Source organism: Eubalaena glacialis, chromosome 3 (assembly GCF_028564815.1).
Source record: "Eubalaena glacialis isolate mEubGla1 chromosome 3, mEubGla1.1.hap2.+ XY, whole genome shotgun sequence".
Lineage (NCBI taxonomy): Eukaryota > Metazoa > Chordata > Mammalia > Artiodactyla > Balaenidae > Eubalaena > Eubalaena glacialis.
In genome coordinates this window covers 38,927,274-38,950,765 of record NC_083718.1, presented here as the reverse complement: position 1 = coordinate 38,950,765, position 23,492 = coordinate 38,927,274, and the positions used below count along the sequence as shown (strand labels likewise).

Below are 23,492 nucleotides of genomic sequence, written 5' to 3'. Positions count from 1 at the left end.
GTCACAAAGCCCCGAGCTGATCTCCCTGTGCTATTTGGCTGCTTCCCACTAGCTATCTAGTTTACATTTGGTACTGTATATATGTCCATGCCACTCTCTCACTTCGTCCCAGCTTCCCCTTCCCCCTCCCCATGTCCCTGAACAGAATTTTAAGATGTTAGCCAAGATAAAATGAGAAACTGATTTAGACTTAGGTCCCAAATTTACAGCTTCAATGATTTAGGAAAATTTCTTGACAGCTATACTGAGCCTCAGTTTTCACATTTGTAAAAGGGTGAGGATTAAAAAAACTGATACTTCTGAAAATGCCTGTCATTCTGATTGGATATTTTTTAAATGTTAACTGAAATTTAAATGTATAAATTATAAAAAGAAGATGACAAAAAGGCCTATTATCATTTTATTACCCAGATAAACCCTGGTGGTCCACTGATAGGAGAAGGGTCTTCTCTAAGTAGTTTTCTTCATCCTGATTTCTGGACACTCCCTTCTTTAATCAGCTTTTGGAGGCAGCGGGTGACATTTTGGCAAGTTTTATTCAATTTCTTTATGCCTTGATTTTAGGAAAGAAGAATAGTAGCTGTGCTGAGCTCTGCCAGGTCAGATAGAATTTTGGAGTACTCTTTATCTCTCTTGTAGACAGCCACTGTCATTTGGTAAGCCATAAGCCTTTCTTTGCTTTGACTGTGGTTAGTGTGTTTGCTGGATTTCTAAAATATATTTTTAGTGTTTACTTGTTTAGATTGAAAAGATTGGGCTATATTTTTTAAAGTTTATCCCTTCATTTTGGAAGACCTTTTAAGTTGTGATATTGCATGCAAGAGAGCTAACGGAATTCTGGACTCCATATTTTCATTTTTACCTTTTTTTTTTTCCCCCCAGACTTTGAACCAACAATGGCTAAGAATGAAAGGAACTCAGACCCAAATATTTTTTTCCCTTGCAAAGCACAGAGAATATGGGAAAAAATGAAATTGGGAAATTGTTTTGCTCTCTTCCTCCTCCTTTTTGGTCAGTTACCTTAGTCGTCCACCTCACTTTGTATTTCTAGCCTGGCTTCAGAAAGACCTGAATTTGATGAACTACACACTGTTGGAGTAGTAGATTGCTAGAAGGAACCAAGATCCAGACAACCTTAAATGGCGGCTTCATGGAATTATATTCAAGAAGGATGGTCCAGCCAATTTCCTCACTTCCATTGTGAAAAGAGTTCCCTATTCCGAAGAAAATGGACCTATGTCTGACTGACACAGAAGATGGAGATTTATCCCAGTGCATTTATACATGTATATATATTAAAATTATGTATATATATATTTATATATATATATATAATGCCTAATGGAAATATCTCAGATGGTCTATTTTGTGTTTTTTCTTTAATTTTACTTATAAAATTGTGACCATTTTTTAACTCAAAAGAGGAGAACCTTAAAAATTAATTAAAAAGACATTCTCAATAGTCTAAGGTTCAGAGTGACTTGGCAGAGAAAATTGCTGAATGGTTAGATAACAGTGCTGGTATGCTTGGCTATTGTAACACTTTACATTTGAGTTTCTCTTCCTTGAAATTACAAGAACTATATGACTCAAGAGAAAGATTGATAATTAGGAATATTCTGCTTGCTTTTTATATAGCCGATTGAAGAACATTTTGATTATTTGGAGGTCATAGGAAGGAACCTTCATGATCTAACTTTTGAACAAGCAGTGTTGCAACACAAAGCTATGACTTCAAATTAAAAAGGAAATTTGAAATGACCTATTTCTTTTGGCATCTCAATCCAGATATCTGTCAGTAAAATGAGTCACTTTTCAGTCAAATGGGTGGTCAGCAATATAATTTTTTATGGGGAAGCTGAAAGACACCATTGCCAAACAGAGCATCTGCAGTGTTAACATCTATATTTGAGCATCTTTCGTTTTCCCAAGGGGTGCAGATGAGAAGAAGGAAGGCAGAGAAATGCACTTGAATAAAGCTTTTCAAGATGGATAGAACAGAGAGCATTCCCAGAGGCAGGTCAAGTTCAACCCAAGAACAACTCTCTCAGTGCTTTCACAACTAGTTAAAATACAAGACCAGTAGTAACTCAGCTCTCAAATCAGTGCTGAAATCAAGCAGAAGGTTGTTAATATTGATACGGTTAACATACATCAAATAGGATTACTGAATTTTCTGAATCCAAAAGTTCTCCACAGTGTTGACATTTCCTTACTGAACTCCCAGGATTGTTTGGTTTCAAAGGCTGTTGGGCTCAAGACGCATTTTGTTTTAAATAATCCTTCATAAAAAGTTCAGCTTTCAGTCTAATATGATTGAAACCCAGCTTGAGTGTGTTTTATAATGCACTGAACTGGAAAGACTATGGGCATTGAATTATTCAAAACATGGTAGGCGAAGGAGTGATATGTGGGGAGGAGGTGATCAAAGAAATCAGTGAGACTTGATATGTTTTGTTATCTCATTTTATTTACCTTTTAGAACTCTTCCAAATATTAGAGGAAAGAAATCAATATCATTTTCACCTGTCACGTTCCACACTTCAATTATTAATGAATGTCAAATTTGACCACAGTTTTCTGCACCACCTGCTCTGCAATATTTCTGAGCCTTTATTAAAAATGTAAAATTGTCATTGAATTTCCAAATATGATTCTGCAGTGGCTAATTCAGTTTGTTTTATTAATAAGCAAGTTCTGATGAGTAATACTAATTTAATACGCCTGCATGTAAGGTTAAAGTGTAAATTATTCCTGCCAAAGGTGATGAGATATGACTGCGATGTGGTGGTAGGGCACTCACCTTCCTGAACGAACCCTGTGAGCACACAGTTCTTGGGAGAAACCAGTACTTCATATAGTAGCAAATCTGATATCATTTTGCATGTCTCCTGTAGCAGTGGAATGCACACACACACACACACACACACAAACATGATCATGGGTGAAAAAACACACATGCGCACCTTAGATGCTTGCATTAATTTCTGAATATAGTTCTCCGGAAAGAAAAAGCTTTACAATGATTTGTATTTTTATAGTTTATTATTTTATCCATACTAGAACACTTCATGAAATCACTTACTGTTTTGTTGTCCATGGAATCCTTTCAATTTTGAGACGCTAAATAGAAATCGAAATAATTATTTTAGTCCTTGGCCATGAAAGACTAAGTTACAGATAACCCTGTGACTGGAGGTCAGAGCTGCCACGGAATTATTCCCTGCTCCAGAGACCATTAGAATATCACTGTGTACCCACTTAAAGATACAATGCTGCTATTGAGAAACTAGCTCTCTTTTATTTATGCTAAAAGGAGAGAACAGTAGGGGACCTTGGCTGTGTGAGTGTATGAGACTTTCTCTGTTTTGTACAATAAGCCAAAAACTATACATGATATAGCCTCGGGCCTTTTGTCTTTTGTACCCAGCTCTTTCCTGTATTGCTCCTGATCAATTACACTTAAATCAACAAGAGTTGCTTGAACATTTTGACAGTTATGTTCCCCATACCCTGAAGCATTTTTAAAGGGTTACTGAGATAAAGCTATTTCAAAAAATACTCCCTCCGAATTTTTTCAGGGTGGCATCAATGAAAGTAACTTAGAGGAAAAAAACTCCACCTTGAGTTCCTGGCCTACCACTCTAAGGCCAGGCAAGCATAAACCTTCATAGCAAAACCTAAGTTTGCTCCCAGTTGAGAATTTGGTTTCCATGGTCTTATATAAAAAGTATATGGAGACTTTAATCCCCTATAAGCCCTTTCCAAAGAGTAAATACAGTTCATCATTCGTAAGAGATGATGAAAATTACAATTTTGTTGAATAGGTGGAATATATATTATATATAATATATATATTTATTTTTAATATATATATAAAATATATAAAGTTACTATTCAGAGTCCTAAAACATGGATTTTTCTTACTTACCAAGAATGAACAGTAACTTGATCTCTAAACACAATGAAGCACCTGGTCAAAGCAGAAACATAACAAATATTTGATATCAGAATGAATTCACTGTTCAGGTGTAAAGAGGGAATACCTTCAGTTTTCCTCTTTCTTGTACCCCATTATTGCATCCTGGACAGAGGGGATTTTCTTGATTTTAATCTAAAGGAGAAATGTTCACTTTTGTTAAGATGGAAATTGACAACTTCAGTAGGCAGAGGCACTGTTTTTATTTGGCTGAATTCATGTTTCTAGAGATAATTCAAGGTGTAATAGGGTTTTCTCTGCCACTCCAAAATCTGAAAATGATAAGCATCTCACCAGAGTTTCAGGACGGCCCATTACCTATTCTGTGGAAAGGATATTCAAAATACCATGCTTCATCAATGTCTTCTTTGACTTATTCATCAATGGACAACTACTGAGTTAAGACAGTGTCTTATCCTTGCTTCATAAAAATAAAAAAACCCCACAAACACAAAAAAACTGTTAACGATGAAAACTTATTATGCCAGGCCTTAGTATGGCCTGATGTGAAAATTTAGTTTCAGAGGCTTTTGTGAATATACCAAGGAAAGAGGACCTAGGTGTATCTTATTCCCACAGGCTGCCAATAAATATTTGCTAAATGGAGAAAAAATTAATATATAGTATAGGAGAGAACCTGACAGATCCTTAACATTATTGAGTGATAGCAATGCCCAAACTCATCTGTGATCAAACACTATGAAGTATCCTCCTAAGGATAAACTGATTACAAATAAGAAGTGAAAATTCAATTATGGAGATACTTTCAGTTTCAGCTCTGATATGCAAAAAGCTTGGAAGTTGTCACTGTATCTTGTCCTTACAAGATAATGCTGTACAAAATGAAAATCAAGGACTTTTCTCAGATGTGATTAATAAAACATGTAACTATGAAAGAATTTTAAAACTGTAATTATGTATGTGTATATATGTGTCTCTGAAAAATCTGTGTCAAAGAAAACTGAGCCTATCAGTATAAACTCATTTAACTTCTATCTCTTCTTACCTTTATTTCCTCACAAACTTACCATTATCCATCCAACTCGAAGGATACAAGTGATTTTTATATACTGTGCAAGGTTTTTTTCTAATTCATATGTCCATGTTTCCCCAGTTCTCTAAATTATTATCTACATCTTCAGGATCTCCTTTATCGGTTCCTTCATTTCAACATATAAGATATGTCCTTCTCATTCTAAAAAATTCTTTTTTGCTAATTATTTTCTCTTTTCATCCAAACTCCTTCAGAGTAGCCTATTCCCACTGTCTTCACTAGCCCCGCCTGGCCCCCACAGGCAGCCCTACACCCTCAATTTATTGCCATCTGGCTTTCTTGTCCACCACTTCACTGAACTGCTCTAAGGTCACTGGGGACCTAACTGCCCAAATCCAATGGACACTTACATTCTCTGAAGGATGACACTGTCATCTACTTCCTCCTTCTTGAAACTCTATCACCTCTCTCCTTCCCAGAATTCTTTCTCTGCTTATTACTTAAACGTTGTCAAGTACTCACAATTCTCTGAAATGTCATCCATTTTCATGATTTTAATGACTGCTAAGTGCTGATGACATTGAAATTTTTATCTTTCCATGTCTTCACGTGCATGTCCAGTTATCTACCAGTTTGTCTCCTGAATTCTACAGGTGCTTTAAAATTCAACATGTCCAGAACTAAAGTCTTTTCCCCAATTCAGTTCTTTATCCCCTATTTCCAAACTCAGTGATACCACCACCCAACCTTAGTCACACAGATGGGGGTTCAGCCTCTGCCTCCTACTTCTTCCTTACTTCCCAAGATCAAGTCTTGCTTGTACTTGCCTAAATAAAATTAGAACTTATTTCCTCCCTTCATCTATACCTTATTTCAGACCCCTTTCTATTACCTGGTCTAGAAGTTACCAAATTGCTGTTTGGTGGAACCGGTTGCTAGACACTTCTATTAAAAAAGGACTCTAGAGTCAAATAGCTTTGAGGATGGCTGTGTACCATACGCCTGCTGTGACGATCCAGAATGAACATTAGCCTACAGCAGCCCCGAGAAGCTGTACAGTAAAGAAACCTGATTACCTTTACTTAAGCTAGGTTCTCCCTTCTGCCAGCCTACAAACCTTTCAGTAGGGACAGGAGAGGAGGTGGCAGCGTGAAAGTCCCACTCGAAAATAAAAAACACTGCTCCTCAGAAGAGTGGGGCATAATTGTCTCCAGGCTTCTTCAAATTCCTCATCCATACTGACGTCAGTGGTCTAAAATGCCACCTGAACTTGTCCTTTCCATTCTTAGCTATTTTCTGAGGAAAACAGCTCCATGCACATGGATGGCTAAGACCCGCTCTCCTCCTCCTCGCTGCCTCCTTTAGGGGCGCTTGCCACTGCCTGGTGACACCGCACTGATGCTCCAGAGCCTGTGCCTGTGGCTCTGTAACACACCCCTCGCACACTCATGGCTCTGGACTTCCGCTGTCCTCTCTGCCTTGAGTGTCCTTGCCCTTCACCGGCTGACTCACCAGTTTTTCACGAGTCCTTTAAGACTTAGCTTAGGGACTGCCTCTTTTGATGACTTTTCTTTGCCTCACAGCTCCCCCTCTTCTTCCACAAACACTGACGAAATGCCCTGAATATGCCCGTCACAGCATGTCACGTGCAGGATGAGACATCTGCTGTGTGTCTTCCCCTCTCACTCCACTGCTAAAGGGCCAACGCTACATCTTGCTCATTGTTTCGCCCCTCTAACACTCAATCCATGACTAACGAACTAACTAGTACTCTAGTAGTCCTCTTAGTAACAATCAGGCAGGAACTTCTAGAAGAAATCTGACACTCTAGCTTTTCTCTGATCTCACCTTTCAGTCTGATTGAACTAAAGACTTATCTGTGCATGTTTTACCAGGGAGACATAATTTAATCCAGAGATGTGTCATCACATACTCTTACATACTCTGCCATTTAAAAATTCTGCTCAGATGGGGGAAGGAGACAGGTGTGCTTTCTGACAGCCCCACTGTTTTGCACTTCTACTGCTCACTGCTCACTGGCTTCTCTCTCGGTGCCTTCCTTAAACCCTTCTTCTCTTAACAAGGAAACAGGATGACAAAGTAATTAAGAGCCTGGGTTCTGCCTATCTGTGAAACAGAAACATAACCAAGGACATAGAGAATAGACTGGTGGTTGCCAAGGGGGAGGGGGTGGGAGAGGGTTGGATTGGGAGTTTAGGATTAGCAGATGCAAACTGGTGTATATACAGGATGGATAAACAAAAAGGTCCTACATGGGACTTCCCTGGTGGTGCAGTGGTTAAGAATATGCTGGCCAATGCAGGGGACATGGGTTCGAGCCCTGGTCTGGGAAGATCCCACATGCCGCAGAGCAACTAAGCCCGTGCGCCACAACTACTGAGCCTGTGCTCTAGAGCCTGTGAGTCACAACTACTGAAGCCCGTGTGCCACAACTACTGAAGTCCATGCACCTAGAGCCCGTGCTCCGCAACAAGAGAAGCCACCACAATGAGAAGCCCGCGCACCGCAAAGAAGAGTAGCCCCCGCTCACCGCAACTAGAGAAAGCCCACGTGTAGCAACGAAGACCCAATGCAGCCAAAAATAAAAAATTAAATAAATACATTTATTTTAAAAAAGTGGATGTATTTAAAGAAAACCAAAAAGGTCCTACTGTATAGCACAGGGAACTATATTCAATATCCTGTGATAAACCATAATGGAAAAGAATATGAAAAAGAATGTATATAAATGTATAACTGAGTCACTTTCCTGTACAGCAGTAATTAACACAACACTGTAATTCTACTACATGTCAATAAAAAATAAAATTTAAGAAAACTGCCATAAAAATAATCACATAAGGTGGACTTCCCTGGTGGTCCAGCGGTTAAGACTTCGCCTTCCAATGGAGGGGGTGAGGGTTCGATCCCTGGTCGGGGAGCTAAGATCCCACATGCCTTGCGGCCAAAAAACCAAAACATAAAACAGAAGCAATACTGTAACAAATTCAATAAAGACTTTAAAAATAGTCGACATCAAAAAAAATCTTTTAAAAAAAAATCACATAAATCAGAAACAAATGAAACATAATAAAGTCCATACATTAGGGCTTCCCTGGTGGCGCAGTGGTTGAGAATCTGCCTGCCAATGCAGGGGACACGGGTTCGAGCCCTGGTCTGGGAAGATCCCACATGTCGCAGAGCAACTGGGCCCGTGAGCCACAATTACTGAGCCTGCACGTCTGGAGCCTGTGCTCCGCAACAAGAGAGGCCGCGATAGTGAGAGGCCCACGCACCGCGATGAAGAGTGGCCCCCGCTTGCCGCAACTAGAGAAAGCCCGTGCGCAGCAACGAAGACCCAACACAGCCATAAATAAATAAATAAATAAAATTTAAAAAAAAAAAAAAAAAGTCCATACATTAAAAAAAAAGAGCATGGGGCTTCCCTGGTGGCGCAGTGGTTGAGAATCTGCCTGCCAATGCAGGGGACACGGGTTCGAGCCCTGGTCTGGGAAGATCCCACATGCCGCGGAGCAGCTAGGCCCGTGAGCCACAATTACTAAGCCTGCGCGTCTGGAGCCTGTGCTCTGCAACAAGAGAGGCCGCGATAGTGAGAGGCCCGCGCACCGCGATGAAGAGAGGCCCCGCTTGCCGCAGCTAGAGAAAGCCCTCGCACAGAAACGAAGAGCCAACACAGCCAAAAATAAATAAATAAATAAATAAACAAATAAATAAATAGAATACCATGGCCAAAAATTAGTTAAAAAAAAAAAAGAGCATGGGTTCTGGTCACATCCCAGCTTACCACTTACTTATAGCTGTGTAATTCTGGGTAACTCACATAATGTCTCCTCAGACTCCTCATCTATAAAATGGGAATGGTAATAGTTCCCTACCTCATAGTGTTGCTGTAATCCATAAACACGGTTAAGTGCCTTGGTAAATGTTTGATGCTCTCTGGTTATTGTGAATTAAAATATGTCAATGGCTTCTGGCCATATGATTCATAATAGTTTGACATTTAACCAAATGGTAAAACTATTCCATTTATTATTCCCATCTCTTTTTACCCCTTACCCTGTTTTGTTGTTTATGTTTTCTCCCACCACAGAGTGTTAGGTCCAGGAGAGTAAAGGCTTTATTTTGTTCACTGTTGAAAGCAAGAGCACCCAGAAAAGTATGGTACATATGAAGCCCTCAGTAAACACTAGCTGGATGAATGGTGCAAACTGTCACAAGGAAAAATACACCACAACTTTCATTATAATAAAAAAGTATAGATAAATCTTTCTCTAATGGCTTCCAGTCAAGTATTTTAAAACACCATATGCTATAATAAAAACATAAGTAACATTAAAATTTGAAGGCAAAAACATAATTTTAAAAGATTTTAAAAGATTTAGACCTATGTTAGGCATGATGGAGTATGGATGCTTTCTGGAAATTCACAATCAGATCCAAGAGTATCACTTTCAAAATGTTCTAGTAGATTGAGTTTACTTTTAGTTGTCTTTGATGAAACAGTCACTATTCTACTCTCTTTCTTAACAAAAATGTGTTTTTTTGAAGACTCACTTCTAATTGGTTCATTAAGCAAAGAATTATTTTGTCCAATTCCTTTGCTTTTCTGCTTTACAGGTGAGTCAGAGCAGGAATGCAGGTCCTTCCCAGGTTGTTTCTTAGCAGAGTATTTTTTGGTATATTCACCTGCTTTGCTCATTTTCTCTGAAGAAGACCTGCTATTTCTAGATAATTCCTCTTCTTTTCTTTGACTTCCAGTTCCAGAAATGACGTCTGCTGAAGGAGAACATGTTCTAGCAATGAAATCTTCAAAAGACTCCTGCCGCTGCTCTGTGACTGGGACCCCCAGGTTGTCTTTGGAAGTTTCTAAGGCCTCCTGAGTAGAGACTGGGACATGGAAGGAGTTGAGAGGCAAAGGAATCCCAGCATCACCTGTAATTTTCTGAAACTGGAGGGAAAGACAAAAGACAAGACAAAAATTCAGTGACGAACAAAGCCAACCATTAAAAAGTAGAGTTCAAAACTTCAATGTTATTCTGTGATCTTATTATTAACACAGTAATTGATTATTCAGAAGATTTCAGAGCCAGTTTTTTTCTAATTATATCTTGCCAAGTGATTCTCAACTTAACCTAGCTATATCCAAGGCTATGTCCGCTACATTTTCAGACTTTGGTGATTGGGGTAGTTATTACCCATTTCCTTTCCCTCACTAAAAATGAAACCCTACTCTGTAAGAAAATTAATTTCTTTTCTATCCTCCAGGCACATGTAAACAGTATATAGTTTGTGACCAGACTGTGTTCTCAAGCTGTCAGTTCCCAAGACCAGTCTGAGATTGGCTGAGGTGGGCGAAGGGGGCTCCAAGTAAGGCTAGAGGAAAAGCTGACAGGTTTCCCCTCCCATTCCCATGACCAGGTGAGTCACTATAACATCTTACGTATTAGCTATGTCAAGATTACTTATTTTAAAAATTCTATCAGTACGTGTACCTTCATTAGTGTTCCTTCATTGTAAGCTGACTGCATACAAATAGAAACCTAGATAAAATATGAATAGAATAGACATTTATTCAATTTAAAATTTGGAATATTTTCTGTAATGTTTTCTTTCTTCATTAAGGAGAGTTTGCTTTAACTCATAAATTTTCTAAAGAACTTCCAGTTTTCTTATGTACAACAATACAGTATCATGAAATGGGCCCACATTTACTAATCTCAGATTTGGAGAGGACTCCAGAGTCTTCTAGCTCCCGAGCATGTGAACTATTAGAGACTGACCATTATTATTTTCTCTCTGACTTGGTCATTTCCTTTTTGCTAATCACTCTTAGAATCATTAAGTGCTGTCCTGTCCACTTACTTGGAGATTTTGCATTTGTACTGGGGCACTCTGCTTTGATTCTGATTTTTCTTCTTCAAGTGCCTTCTTTTCTTCTTTAGGTGGACTACTAACAGTAGAATTCATCTGGGGACGACCTAGTAAATGAAAATCTGACTGATCTATACCAGCCATTGTGGCCAGCTGCCCAAGCCTGGACCAGAGGAGGAAAGGAGAAAAGACAAAGGTTATTATAATCACATAAGAGCAGTTTAGATTTCCCCAGACCTACAATCATGAAATACTTCTAAAATCTTAAAAGCCAACATCCTACTCCAGACTACAAGCCTCTCTCTCCCCCAAATTCTCAGCCCTTTCCAGATTCATCCTCTAGGAGACATCCCACTGTCTCGCTAGCAGCTTCAACAAGTACCACACACCTCGTCCACTGCCTGTCACACCTCCATTCCCACACTTCTTTACCACCTTTCCTCCAGTTTCCGAGAATGTGTTTGTTCCTTCCTTCCCAACACCAATTCATTCACTGACAAAACACCACTCCATCAACTATCAATCTCTACTTCCCTCTTTCAGCAAAATTGCTCCCGTTTGAGAACCACTGACCTATATCTTCCCTGAAGATTAATAATAATTTTTATGTCTAAGACAAAAATAACTTTAATTCAAACTTATCAAACAAGCAAAATAAATGAAAGATAGGAAAATTCTTACCCATTCCAGAATATTTTCAATGAAAACTGCCTTCAATTTAGCCTTTACAAAAAACTGTACCTACTAATTACTCTGTATACAGGTTACTCTTTTATAATGGGCTCCCCACTCTACCAAAGCAGGCTCCCCTATTTGCATTTCTTAAAAAATTTAATTCCTCATTTTAAAACGTCAACTATATTATCTATAATTACACTAAATTTGGCTAAATATGGCCACGTAAGTGATGAAAATTGCTCCAGTTCCTCAGCAAACTACCGTTATAGTCACAAAGAGAAGAACGCCATGAAGAGAAATGAACTAACCCAGCATCTTTAAGGAGATCCAAGAAAGCATGGAACTTCTGAAAAGAATTCTCAGTGCTGCCCAAAACACCTTCATCATCCAGGATCATGCTTGTCAATGAGTGGGCATGAAGGCCTTCAGACAAAGAGAAATTTATATTTCTTAACTGGGCATTTTCATGTTCCAGCTATAAAAGAAGACTGAAAATGTCTGACATGATTTTTTCTCATTGTCATCAAAAGTAGTCTTGTCTAGTTTCAAGGAACAAAACTAAAACATGCAAAATATAATTAATCTGTAATTAACCTAACTCTCCACCAGTAAAGACATAGACCATATCACATAATAACCAAAACCCCCAGGCACCCAACAAAGTTTCCTATATAACACTTAGGTGGTATATAAATAAACCAAAGTTACCATTTTATTAATGATCTTTCACAAAAGATCCCATTTCTAACTGATTAAATTCATAATGGAGCCTCATTCCACATTAGAAAAATACCTGCTTTAAGTTTCCCTTAAATTAGAAAGTGAATTATAGAATCTGATTTGAACAAAACATATTACAACTCTGCTGAATGTTAAGAATTAACTTTAGTGAGCAAAATATCTAATGCTTACGTTTAAAAGTCCTAAATCATACCCAACCCAATTTATTAAATGTACGATCACCAACATTTTCTTTGGCTTCTTGAAAATATTCACTCCCGTGCACTCTTCCCCTTCCGCTCATCATCTATGCACTTAAAACCCCCTATAAGCTCAACTCTAGTATTTCTCAGAAAGGCTGTTACGTTCATGATGCCCCTTTTGCCTTATATAAGCAGGTGCTCAACATTTATTGAATGAGTGTCCACCAATCCAGTGGATGCACTTTGAAAAATTCCTCCCTACGCTCAACCTATGATAAAGTATATTTATATAGAACTTTTTAGATTATGCCCTGCTTTCATGCACATTACCTAATGTAATTCTTATAGTATATATTTTTATCTTGCATTGCATTCGTACAAGTTTTCCAATATCTTAAATTTATTTAAATGATTCACTTTCCTAATTCATTGCCAGGAGAGTCTCATCATGTCTTTTATGCTACTGTATATACAGTATATGCACAAAAAGTGCTTTCTTGAATCAAAGAATCATGAACAGAAAATAAGCTAGTGTCATATGAAAGCACACACACACACACACACACAAAATGAGATTTTCATATTTTTAAAAACGTGCTTTCTGGAATATAGATCATATGATCACTAAATACCAGTAAATGCAAAAGTCCATATGATACAACCAATTTGCAACATATTACAGTTTTAAAGTTTACAAACTATGTGTATATGGCTTAAAATCAAATCAAAATAAAATGAAACACTCTCAAAAGTATAAGAAATTGTTTGCCTCATTGACTCATTTATCAGCCTTAAGTCTTATTACTCTTTCCTCCTTTAACTGCTTTAGGCACTCCTCCAGTTTTTCCTAAACAAACAAAGTAAATATTATAACTAATTCGTAGTATAACATCCAAAAGCCTTTCCAGCTATAGGACTCTTCAGGATTTAGGGGCAGAGCCAGAAGTGAACTCAGGTTTTAGTCTGCTACTGGTAATATCATACCATGCTAGTGAAATGAATTATCAAAATCTATCAAATTAGCATAGTAAAGATTTATTTAAATTCCACTTTTTCCAACATAAATTTGTGGCAGCCCACCATAAAAGGCATATGCGTATAACATAGCAAGTCAGAAATAAATAGTTAAGACCAAGAAAGAAAAATTCTATTTTTATTTGTGGGTCTCTTTATAGTAGGAAGTCCTATTAATGAACATGCTTAACATACCTGAATTGCATAATTGCAGATTCAAAAGCATTTTTTAAAAAAGTAATCACTTTTAAAGCAATTTACAGTCAAGCACTGTTCCTGAAGTTCCCTGGGCATTAAATAATCTAATCATCAAAACCCTAAGAGGGGGCTTCCCTTCCCTGGTGACGCAGTGGTTAAGAATCCGCCTGCCAGTGCAGGGGACACGGGTTCGAGCCCTGGTCCGGGAAGATCCCACGTGCCGCGGAGCAACTAAGCCTGTGCGCCACAACTACTGAGCCTACGCTCTAGAGCCCCCGTGTCACAACTACTGAAGCCTGCGCACCTAGAGCCCGTGCTCCGCAACAAGAGAAACCACCGCAATGAGAAGCACGCACACCACTACGAAGAGTAGCCCCCGCTCAACGCAACTAGAGAAAGCTCGTGAGCAGTATCAAACACCCAGTGCAGCCAAAAATAAATAAATAAAATTAATTTATTAAAAAAAAAACCTACGAGGAAAGAACAATCACTAACTCCATGTTATTTTACAGATGAAGGAAACAGAGGCAGAGAAGTAGAGTAAGTAGAGCAGCACAGCCGAGGTGACACCACCAAGTAGCAGAGCCACACTGTGGACTCAGGAAGCTGGGTGCCATTCCTGTTCACGGAGGTGGTAGTCTTCCCATTCACCAAGGTCAATCAAATAAAATGAACACTGATAAACTCTCTTAGGAGTTTTAGGGACTAAGACACTTCGGTCCTTGAAGTGGGGACACTGCTTGCAATAGGCTGAATTCTAACAGAGCCCCTAAGACTCCTACTTACTGAAGTACACAAACCTTCCACTTACCCAATCAAACCCTAAATCTGGGTGCTGTAGTGAAGGGATTTTGCAGACGGAATTAAGATTCAAAATCAGTTGATTTTTTAAGATAGGGAGATTATTCTAGGTGGATGTGACCTACTCAGGCACCCCCATGAAAAGGACTTGAACTCTTCCTGAATTGAAGTACAAAAGGGACAAGAGGGAGACTCTCCATTGCTGGCTCTGAAGAAGTCCAATGCTGCGGCAGGGAAGGCAAGTGAGAGGCCTCTAGGAGCTGAGACCGTCCCCCGACTGACAGCCAGCAAGGAAATGGGGACCTCTGTCCTGCAACTGCAGAATCTGAATTATGCCAACAAGCCGAAGAAGCTTGGAGGCATTCTTTCCCAGAGCCTCTGGATGCTAACACAGCCAGACTGACATCTTGATTTCAGCTCTGTGACCCACACAAACTATGGTGAACATCCAACGTTTGGGGCTCAATGTTTACACTTAAATTTCACGTGCTTTAACACTCTCAGGAGGGAACCCACATGTTCCAGTGTGTATCTGAGCAGGAAACCCAGTCACGCTGTGCCTGGACTTCTGACCTGCAGAACTGTGAGCTAGTCAAATAGGTATTGTTTTCAGTCAGTGAGAGTGTAGTAAAAGCATTAATATTCTACTCAACCTCCAGGTTCGTGGACAAAATAAATGATTGTCATTGTTTTGGGCCACTGTTTCGGGGTGGTTTCTTATGCAGCGATAAACAATCAGAATACCTATACTTATGAAAACAGTAAGGTATATTTATACATTTTAACTGCTTTGAACAATCACTTAAAGAATGAGGAACTCTATTATATGCCATCATTGGGAGAGGAACTGGTATCACTTTCTGGAGAGTAGCTTTTGGTACCTAACAACAATCCTACATCAGGAGTTTACCCTAAGAAAATCAAAGATGTGGGCAAAGATTTATCTACCAACATGATGTCATAAGATTGTTTATAACCAAACCCTAGAAGAAAGCTAAGAGCCTCCAAATTGGGACTGGTTTCAATAAAAATAGCTCACTGTATGAAGGAATGCGCTGTGAAGCCACTAAGAAAAGAATGACAGGAGGTCTCAACCAGAGTTAATGAATGGGCTTCAGGAGTTCTACATTGAAAATATATCTGTGCCTTTCTCCTGGGAGATGATGCATAAGCTTAATCAAATTCTCTGATGTAGAAGAGTATTTAGTGACATGGCAAAATATTTTTGATACTTTTTTAAGACAAAAGAGCATATTAGGTGTGTGTACATGCAGAGGTGGCTTTTATTTCCTTCAATAAGTTGTTCACTGTTTTCAAAGATTTGCTCAATGAACATATATTTTTATATTCAGAACATGTTTTAAAAATTGAGAGTCTAAGAACTTCAAATTCTTTAATGTTTCTTTACTAAAGCCAGTCAAGTTTTCAATGGGGAAAAAGGGGAAAAAATGCAAAATTCCTCTACTTTTAGTATAATGGTTTAATCAATCTTCTAAAACTGATTTCAAAGAAATTCTAAGCAAATAAGCAAACAAACAAAAAACCCTCACCACAGTCAGAGGAAAGTAGACTAAAATTCCTGACTGCTTCTAAATAGCACATCAAAGTGCAATTACATGAAATAGTTTCTCCCTCTAATGGAGGGAATTAGAACATAGTGTGAAATTTTTGTGAAAAAGTGTACCCTCCTCCTACAAAGTATTAATAATTCATGTCCCTTACATGGAAATATGGAACCAAAAAAGTTAGAAAGTAAAACTGCTTGATATTCTATTACTTAAGTAAGACTAATGATAAGGCTTTGGAATAATTTTCCTTCCAGTCATCTGCTCTCCTTCCTCCCGTCTGTACACTGGCTAGGGTGATTTTTCTGGGACAAAGCTCCCATCATATTGGATATCAAATTTTATGTTCAACTTTTCTCCATTTAACATTGAAATCAATCATTTCTCATATAATCAGGGGATTCATAACCTTGATTTTTTTCTGTGGGCTACAAAATATTCCACTGAGTGGGTTTACTGGTTAACCATTTTACACATTTAAATTCTTTCCAACTTTTCAATATTATAAGACAAAATAACCGTTTTTATGCATGAAGGCTTTTTTCCATATTGAGAATAACATTCTTACAATAAATCCATAAAAATGAGTTTGAGATCAAAGCAAATGAACATTTTTAAGGCTCTGAGGTACCTATCTCCAAACTTCTTTCCAAAAGATTTCTGAGATTTTATACTGCCATCAGCGATGTATCACTTGGTATATAACCTCTACTATAACTGTTGGCTTACTTCCTCACCTAGAGTGCAAGTTATTTGAAGATAGGGGGTGTATTTTATTAAGTGTTTATCCCCAGCACCTGTGCCTAGCACAACGTAGACGGTCAATAAATAATTGCTTAATAAGGAAAATCCCGTCAATACAAGATGTACGTGTGTGAAAGACAGACTGTGTGTTTTTCTCTAACTGGATAGATGAAAACTTGTCATCTTCTTTAATGTGCAACTTTTTTGCTTATAATTAGTAATTAAATTCCTCTTTTAGATTATATTGTAAAAATTCAGATTCTCTGAGGCAAATGGGCCTGGCACTACCCATTAGCTATATAACCTTGGACAAGTTCTATAACTCTAGGCCTCAACTTCCTCATCTATAAAATGGAGATAAGCTCCCATATCACAGAGCTCTTGTGAGGATTACATGAGTTAAAACACATATAAAATTAGAAGAGTGCTTGGTACACAGCATATGTTCAATTAATGCTGAATGAATGAACATGTGAACGCAAGCAGTAGTGAAGGGCTTAAAATGAAATAGTCTCATCCGACTCCCACATCCAGCACTCAAGAAGCGACCGATTCTTTACGCAGGTTTTTAATTGTAAAATACGATATGCGTACTGAGAAGTGCACAGGACAAAACTGTCAATGTGACAAATAAAAAGAGAATACTTACATAACCACTACTCGAATCTGAAAGTACTGATACTTGTCAGCATCTCAAAAGCCCCCCATATCGTTTGCTCATCACAAGCTCCTTCCCTCTTCCCGGTTAAACACCATCCTCATTTCTCGACAATCATTTCCTTTAACCTGCATGCATCCCTAACAAAAGAGTTTCGTTTTGTCAACATCTAACTTTATGTAGAGGATCATAGTATATGAAGTCTTTTCTATCTTATTTCTTTCACTCAACATTGGTTTAAAAAATGCATCCACATTGCAGCCTGTAGCTCTAATTCATTCAATTTTATTGCTTGATAGTTTTCCCACTGTACGAATACACATAATTTATTTAATTTTTGACTCTTAATGGACATTTGGTTTGTTTTCAGTTTGTGCTAATGCAAATCATGGACAGGAATCCTGCTGTACCGGTTATTCTGGTGCATTTACACAGGGCTGGGGTGAGGGCTGCTGGGTCACAGGCTATTTATATACCTTCAGTTGATGGAGAGTGCTAAACGCTTTCCAAAGTAGTTGTGTCGATTTATACTCCAGTATAAGCAGGGTAGAAGATTCCCATAGTACTCCAGGTCTACAATACCTGATACTACCAGACTTTATTTATGTATTTGTCAATCTGATTGGCATGTAGTTTCATTGGTTTTGACTCACTTTTCTCTTATTACTTAATGAAGTCGTACACTTTTCTGTGTTTACTGGCTGTTTGGATTTCCTTTTTTATGAGGTTTACGTCAACTATTGTTATTTTTTATTCTTATTTTTTTAATTATTATTTATTTATTTTTGGCTGTGTTGGGTCTTGGTTGCTGCGTGCAGGCTTTCTTTAGTTGCGGCGAGCGTGGGCTACTCTTCATTGCAGTGGCTTCTCTTGTCGTGGAGCACAGGATCTAGGCCCGCGGGCTTCAGTAGCTGTGGCACGTGGGCTCAGTAGTTGTGGCTCGCAGGCTCTAGAGAGCAGGCTCTGTAGTTGTGGTGCACGGGCTTCGTTGCTCCGCGGCATGTGGGATCTTCCTGGACCAGGGCTCGAACCCGTGTCCCCTGCCTTGGCAGGTAGATTCTTAACCACTGCGCCACCAGGGAGGTCCAACTATTGTTATTTTGAATTCTTCTCCATTTCCAAGTAATACTCTTACATGACTATTTTCTGACTAAATTTGGGGCATTATCTGTTCACTTTCTGATTTACTAAGTAAGGGTTTAGTTCCTTTACACTCTTTCCTATGTCCACACTGCTCAGTAAAGTTATGTCATCATTAGTTATTCCACTGCTCATGATCTCTTTGACTTGTAGTGATATACTTAAAAACCTACATTGTTAATCCACTATAAACTCTCTCAACGTCACATTTTCTAAAATGAGGACATTCATACCATCTTCCCTTTTTTCTACCTCCTGTCTACCTTCCAAACCTAGTTTTTATGTTGTCAAAGTTGAAATTTATATTCTGTTCTATGTGCAGTTAAGTCTTCTGTTATTTGAGAGTCAGTAGGGAGTAAGGTTTAAGAGAACAGGCAGAGAGCCTAAACTCAAAGCCTCGATCCAACCCTAAATTCGGTACAGCCTGAGCAAGTTCCTTCCCTGTCTTAGCATCCTTTTCTCAAAAGTGGGAATGATATTAGGACCAACCTCATAAGGCTATTCAGAGGATTAAATGAGTTAATATATGCAAAAACACTTAGAGCCTAATATATACTAAGTACATACTAGTACACAATACATTTCAGTACATACCAAGTTAATACTAATACATACTAAGTATAGTTTAGGTTAGCTATTTGTTATTACATGCAAGTTGACAATAAAAGCTGCAAACCAAGACAGCATTGCCATTATTACAATTAAATTAATATTGCCCACTGCAGATGTACTGTGTCTCTGTGTATAGACTACTCCTTGTTCCATACTGTGTCAGTGTCACTGCCCTTGTGCAGGGTGACCACATACGCCAAGCCGTCTTGGGCTGTTCCAGTTTATACCTGTTGTCCTGATGTTACAGCATTAGAGCGCCTCCTTACACTATTGAAGTGTAAGGAGTTTGGACAAGTTCTGGTTTGGACAACAAATTAGATAGGTGGTCATTACCCCTGTGTGTCACTGAAAACGGGAGCATCTATAGTGTCAAGTTTAAGTGGATTCTTCTCTTGCTCACCAATGGTAGGTTAAAAATCCACCATAGTTTAGTTTGCTTCATGTTTATGTCAGTATAGCCTTTTCTCCTCTGGAGTTCAAGTTCCTTCTCCTCTTCCTCTCCCTCCTCCCTTCCAACAGTGCCTAATACCTAGTAAGTACAATATGCCTCAAGGTGTTTCTAAGCTCTCAATCACACAATCAATAGAAGCCTCTCCAATCTAGACTAGCTGCTCTCTGCACTGAATCACCTATTACCTTCCTTTTTGGTTTATTGCCTCATTTTGCTGGATTATTTCTATAAATAGCTTAAGGTGTAGCACAGGAGGTAAATTTTTCAAATTTCTTTGTGTACAAAATATCTCATTCAGCCTCCACTTATGACTGATAGTTTGGCTGGATACAAAATCCTAGGGTGAAAATTATGTGCTGGAAAAATTTGGAGGTATCTTTCTAATGCCTTCCAGCATCCATGGTGCTGATGACAACTATGATAAATTCAGATTTTAACTTTTTTTTTTTTAGGTGACCAGTATTTTTCTCTCTGGAATGGACGTATCCTCTCAGTATTTTATTCTATTTTAATTTATTTTTTCAGTATTTTAAAGTTTCACAATGAAGGATGCCTAGGTATGAGTCTATTCTTGTTCATCTTGCTCAAAACTTGAGTAACTATTTTCAATCTGAGGCCTGATGTCTACTTTCAGCTGCGGGGAATTTTGTTGCCCTTTGACAGCTTCCCTCCATTTTTTGTCTGGGTCTGGAGTTTCTAATAGTAACATGTTAGATCTCCCAGATGCAGCATCTCTAACATATTGCTATCACATTTTCCATTGTGTCGTTCTTTTTTATATACTGAGAAATTTTTAAAATTCCTACTGATTTTATTTCAGCAACCATATTTTCATTTCCAAGACACCTCTCTTGCTTTCTGACCATTCTCTTTTTAATTAACACCCTAGTCTTATTTTATAGTTGCTAGCTCTTTTTAAACCTCTCTCAGGATACTAATTAGGGTTTTTTCTTAAATTATTTTGTTCCCTAAATTGTCCCCGGTCCTACCAGGATATGTTTTCACTCTTTTTCCCCCTCTCTCATGTTGTAAGCTTTACTCAACTATCAGGCAAATGACAGTTATTTTCTATTTAAGAATGAGCGCAGAAAGCTCCCTGAAGTCAACGATTGACTGGCTTCTTATGCAGGAAGAAGTGGGGAGTGACTGTAAGAGGATCCCCCCCAAACACTCTTTTCTAGGGTGTAAAAACTCACACTAGCTGCCCTAGTTCTCCCCAGTTTCACTGTTTTCAAAATGAAATCATCTCATTTCAGGAGTGTGAGGGCAGGGTTGGGAGTCCACTCCTCTAAACACAACCCTTCAATGAGCTCCCCTATTTCAGTCACACTTTTAACTAACTCCACCCTCTCTCCTACATGCGCATCAAAGCATGAAGCTACTTCTGCAGGTGGGGTCAGAATCCTCCTCAGTTGCAGGTGGTCCCTGTGCATATTCTAGGTGATGCTTTTCCTCTGTTCTACTGCTTCAGTTTCACACTCTTCCACTTGTCTTCTGTCTTTCAAAACTATGTTGAAATCTCTTTACTGTTGTTGGCTTATGTACTTAAACACTTTGATACCATCCTTGTAGTGTCTTGTCAAAACGGAGAAGAGCTGCAAGGGTTCTCAGTGCATTCTGAATCTGCTATTCTGTGGTCCCAGTGTTTAAAGTTCTTGGTCTTCCCCAGTCTATCACTGCTTTTAGAAATACAATCTCCTGTTCTACTCATGAAGGAAATGAATACAACACATCTAAAATGACAAGGAATGCGGCTTAGATGCTCTAGGGTCTTGTCGTACTCTGCAATTTACTAAGAAACCACTTATGTGCTACAAATTGTAGGTGCTCATTTATAAAACGAAAGGGGGTAACTACATGAACTATAGATTTCTCCTACTGTAACATTTCATAATTTTCTAAGTTTTCTTAAAATTTCTCTATATTATCATTAATTTTAATTAAAAACATAAAAATCTAACTTTCTCTTTTGAAAATCAAAGAGTAATTACCATAGTCCTACAATAATGGGATAATTAGTTCTGAAACCTGTCAAGTTTCATGTTTCATATGAAAAGAGAATCATATTAAATAATTTTAAAAAAAATTAAACATGGACTTTGTAGCACAAAGACAAGGTTCCCCCAAATGGTATTCCCTTATTTACTAGAAATGTTCAGCTCTGCATTAAAGTTGAAATAAAACAAATATATTATTTTTGAGGTGCAAAAGTTTCTTATGAAAATCAATTTTTCTTTTCTGTCCATACAAACAAAAGTATGGAATCACATTAGATGTCAGGTTTATTAGGGAATATAATGTAGCTTCTTGATGTTTTTCATTTTAGGAAAGGAGAATATTAACATCAAAACTTTTTTCAACTTTACTTTTATTTAAAATGAGGCCATATTTTCCTCTTATAAAAAGAGAGTTCAACTAGAACTGTCAATTTTCTCATTTGTAAAACAAGAGCACTGAATCAGCTGACTATATTCATTCAGAACTCAATTTCTTTATCTTATGATCACTAAGGTTCTCCCTAAATCGAATATCCTAAGGTTCTAAGGAAAGGAAACTATATTACTAACGACATGTTTTGATTTTTATTTCTTAGACTTCAAATGTCCACCATTCACCTTGGTCTAACCTTAAGGAACCATTCAAGGGGATACAATACAGATGGGAGGAGAAAACAGAACCCTCACTCAAGCTGTGCAGTGTTGCAATCAGGCTTCCATTTGAAAAATAATCTTCTCTATAGCTTTAAAGTGATAACTTTGTACCGGCAATGCTTCTTGTTTCAAACGGATTTTCTCTGGCTCTTCCTGAACACTTTCTGAGGAATCTTCAACTTCTTCGATTTCTGAGGAGGAAGGACTCTCTACTGTCACAGTCACAGGAAATTCTGATGGACCTGAGTGTCACAAGAAGAAGATAGGAAACCACAGAGTTGTTAAACTGAAGTGCAAAGAAAGAAGACAAGATTGTATAAAAGATAACACAAGCCAGATACCAAATATCCAAATATTAGAGGACATTTAACAAAAGTGATCTGAGGTATCATTATTTATAAATGTCTCTCACTGCTCCTTAGTCTAAAACAGGCAATGACTAAGTAAAAGTACAGTAACTTATTTTTGCTATGTTACTGTACAGACCTCTGTTGTACATGGTTAGGATTAGTAATGGGAATTGCCCATATTATTTTATTAAGTTTCTTTCACAGAAGCCAAGTGAAGAGCCAAGGTAAACATTTTTTCTCAGATCAACTTTATACTGCAAATGAAAAATTTATTCTTTACCATCAGACGAAAACAGTCTGGAAGAAAATGTAGTTTTTCGGAGGAAAATACATCAGTAAAGGGACTGATGAATAATCAGAAAGTCAACATATCTAAGCTGTGAAAAACAGACGTTAGAATTTTAAAAAATAAATCACATACACATACACAACTAAAACTGACCCATCAAAAATTTCATCTTCTCATCACCCTTAAGCCAAAACTAGGGTAACAGTAATACAATTCTCCTGTCAAGCGTCACTGCCACTGCAATGTTGTTCCATAGGACATTTCCAAACATTTAAAAACTGACCTGGCCACAACCCCATAAAAGTCTACAGATCATACAGAAGTGTGCTGGGATTATATAACTACGCAGAAGACAAGTCACTAGGACATCATTTTCACAACAAGCAGCAAACCTGCAGCATAGGAAATTCCCAACAGGAGAACGAGGCGCACACCCCTCCCTCTGGGCATGCAAGGGCAGGACTGACACCCAAGGTGCTCTTCTCTCAATCTCAGCAGTGGTGCCTTTCACAGAGCAACTATGCAGTCTCCCAAGACCACTGGGAAGGAGAAT

The 23,492-nt window shown here is 38.2% G+C and overlaps 2 protein-coding genes across 2 annotated transcripts in view; both read right to left on the bottom strand.

The window, feature by feature from the left end:
• Nucleotides 1–9,280: 9,280 nt before the first annotated feature.
• On the bottom strand, nt 9,281–12,026 carry LOC133087858 (centrosomal protein of 78 kDa-like). The gene is made up of 3 exons (XM_061185536.1): nt 11,852–12,026; nt 10,857–11,028; nt 9,281–9,942 (listed from the first exon to the last, which is right to left on the bottom strand). The coding sequence occupies exons 1-3, from the start codon at nt 11,938–11,940 to the stop codon at nt 9,379–9,381; spliced, it is 825 nt and encodes a 274-aa protein (XP_061041519.1). The 5' UTR covers nt 11,941–12,026; the 3' UTR covers nt 9,281–9,378.
• LOC133086965 (centrosomal protein of 78 kDa-like) overlaps nt 11,879–23,492 on the bottom strand; it is a 30,800-nt gene continuing 19,186 nt past the window's right edge. Inside the window, exons 6-7 of the mRNA XM_061183729.1 lie at nt 22,412–22,542; nt 11,879–11,966 (exon numbers count right to left, since the gene is read on the bottom strand). Of these exons, the coding sequence (XP_061039712.1) occupies nt 22,476–22,542 (67 nt within the window). The 3' untranslated portion in view covers nt 11,879–11,966; nt 22,412–22,475. The remainder of the gene's footprint in view (nt 11,967–22,411; nt 22,543–23,492) is intronic.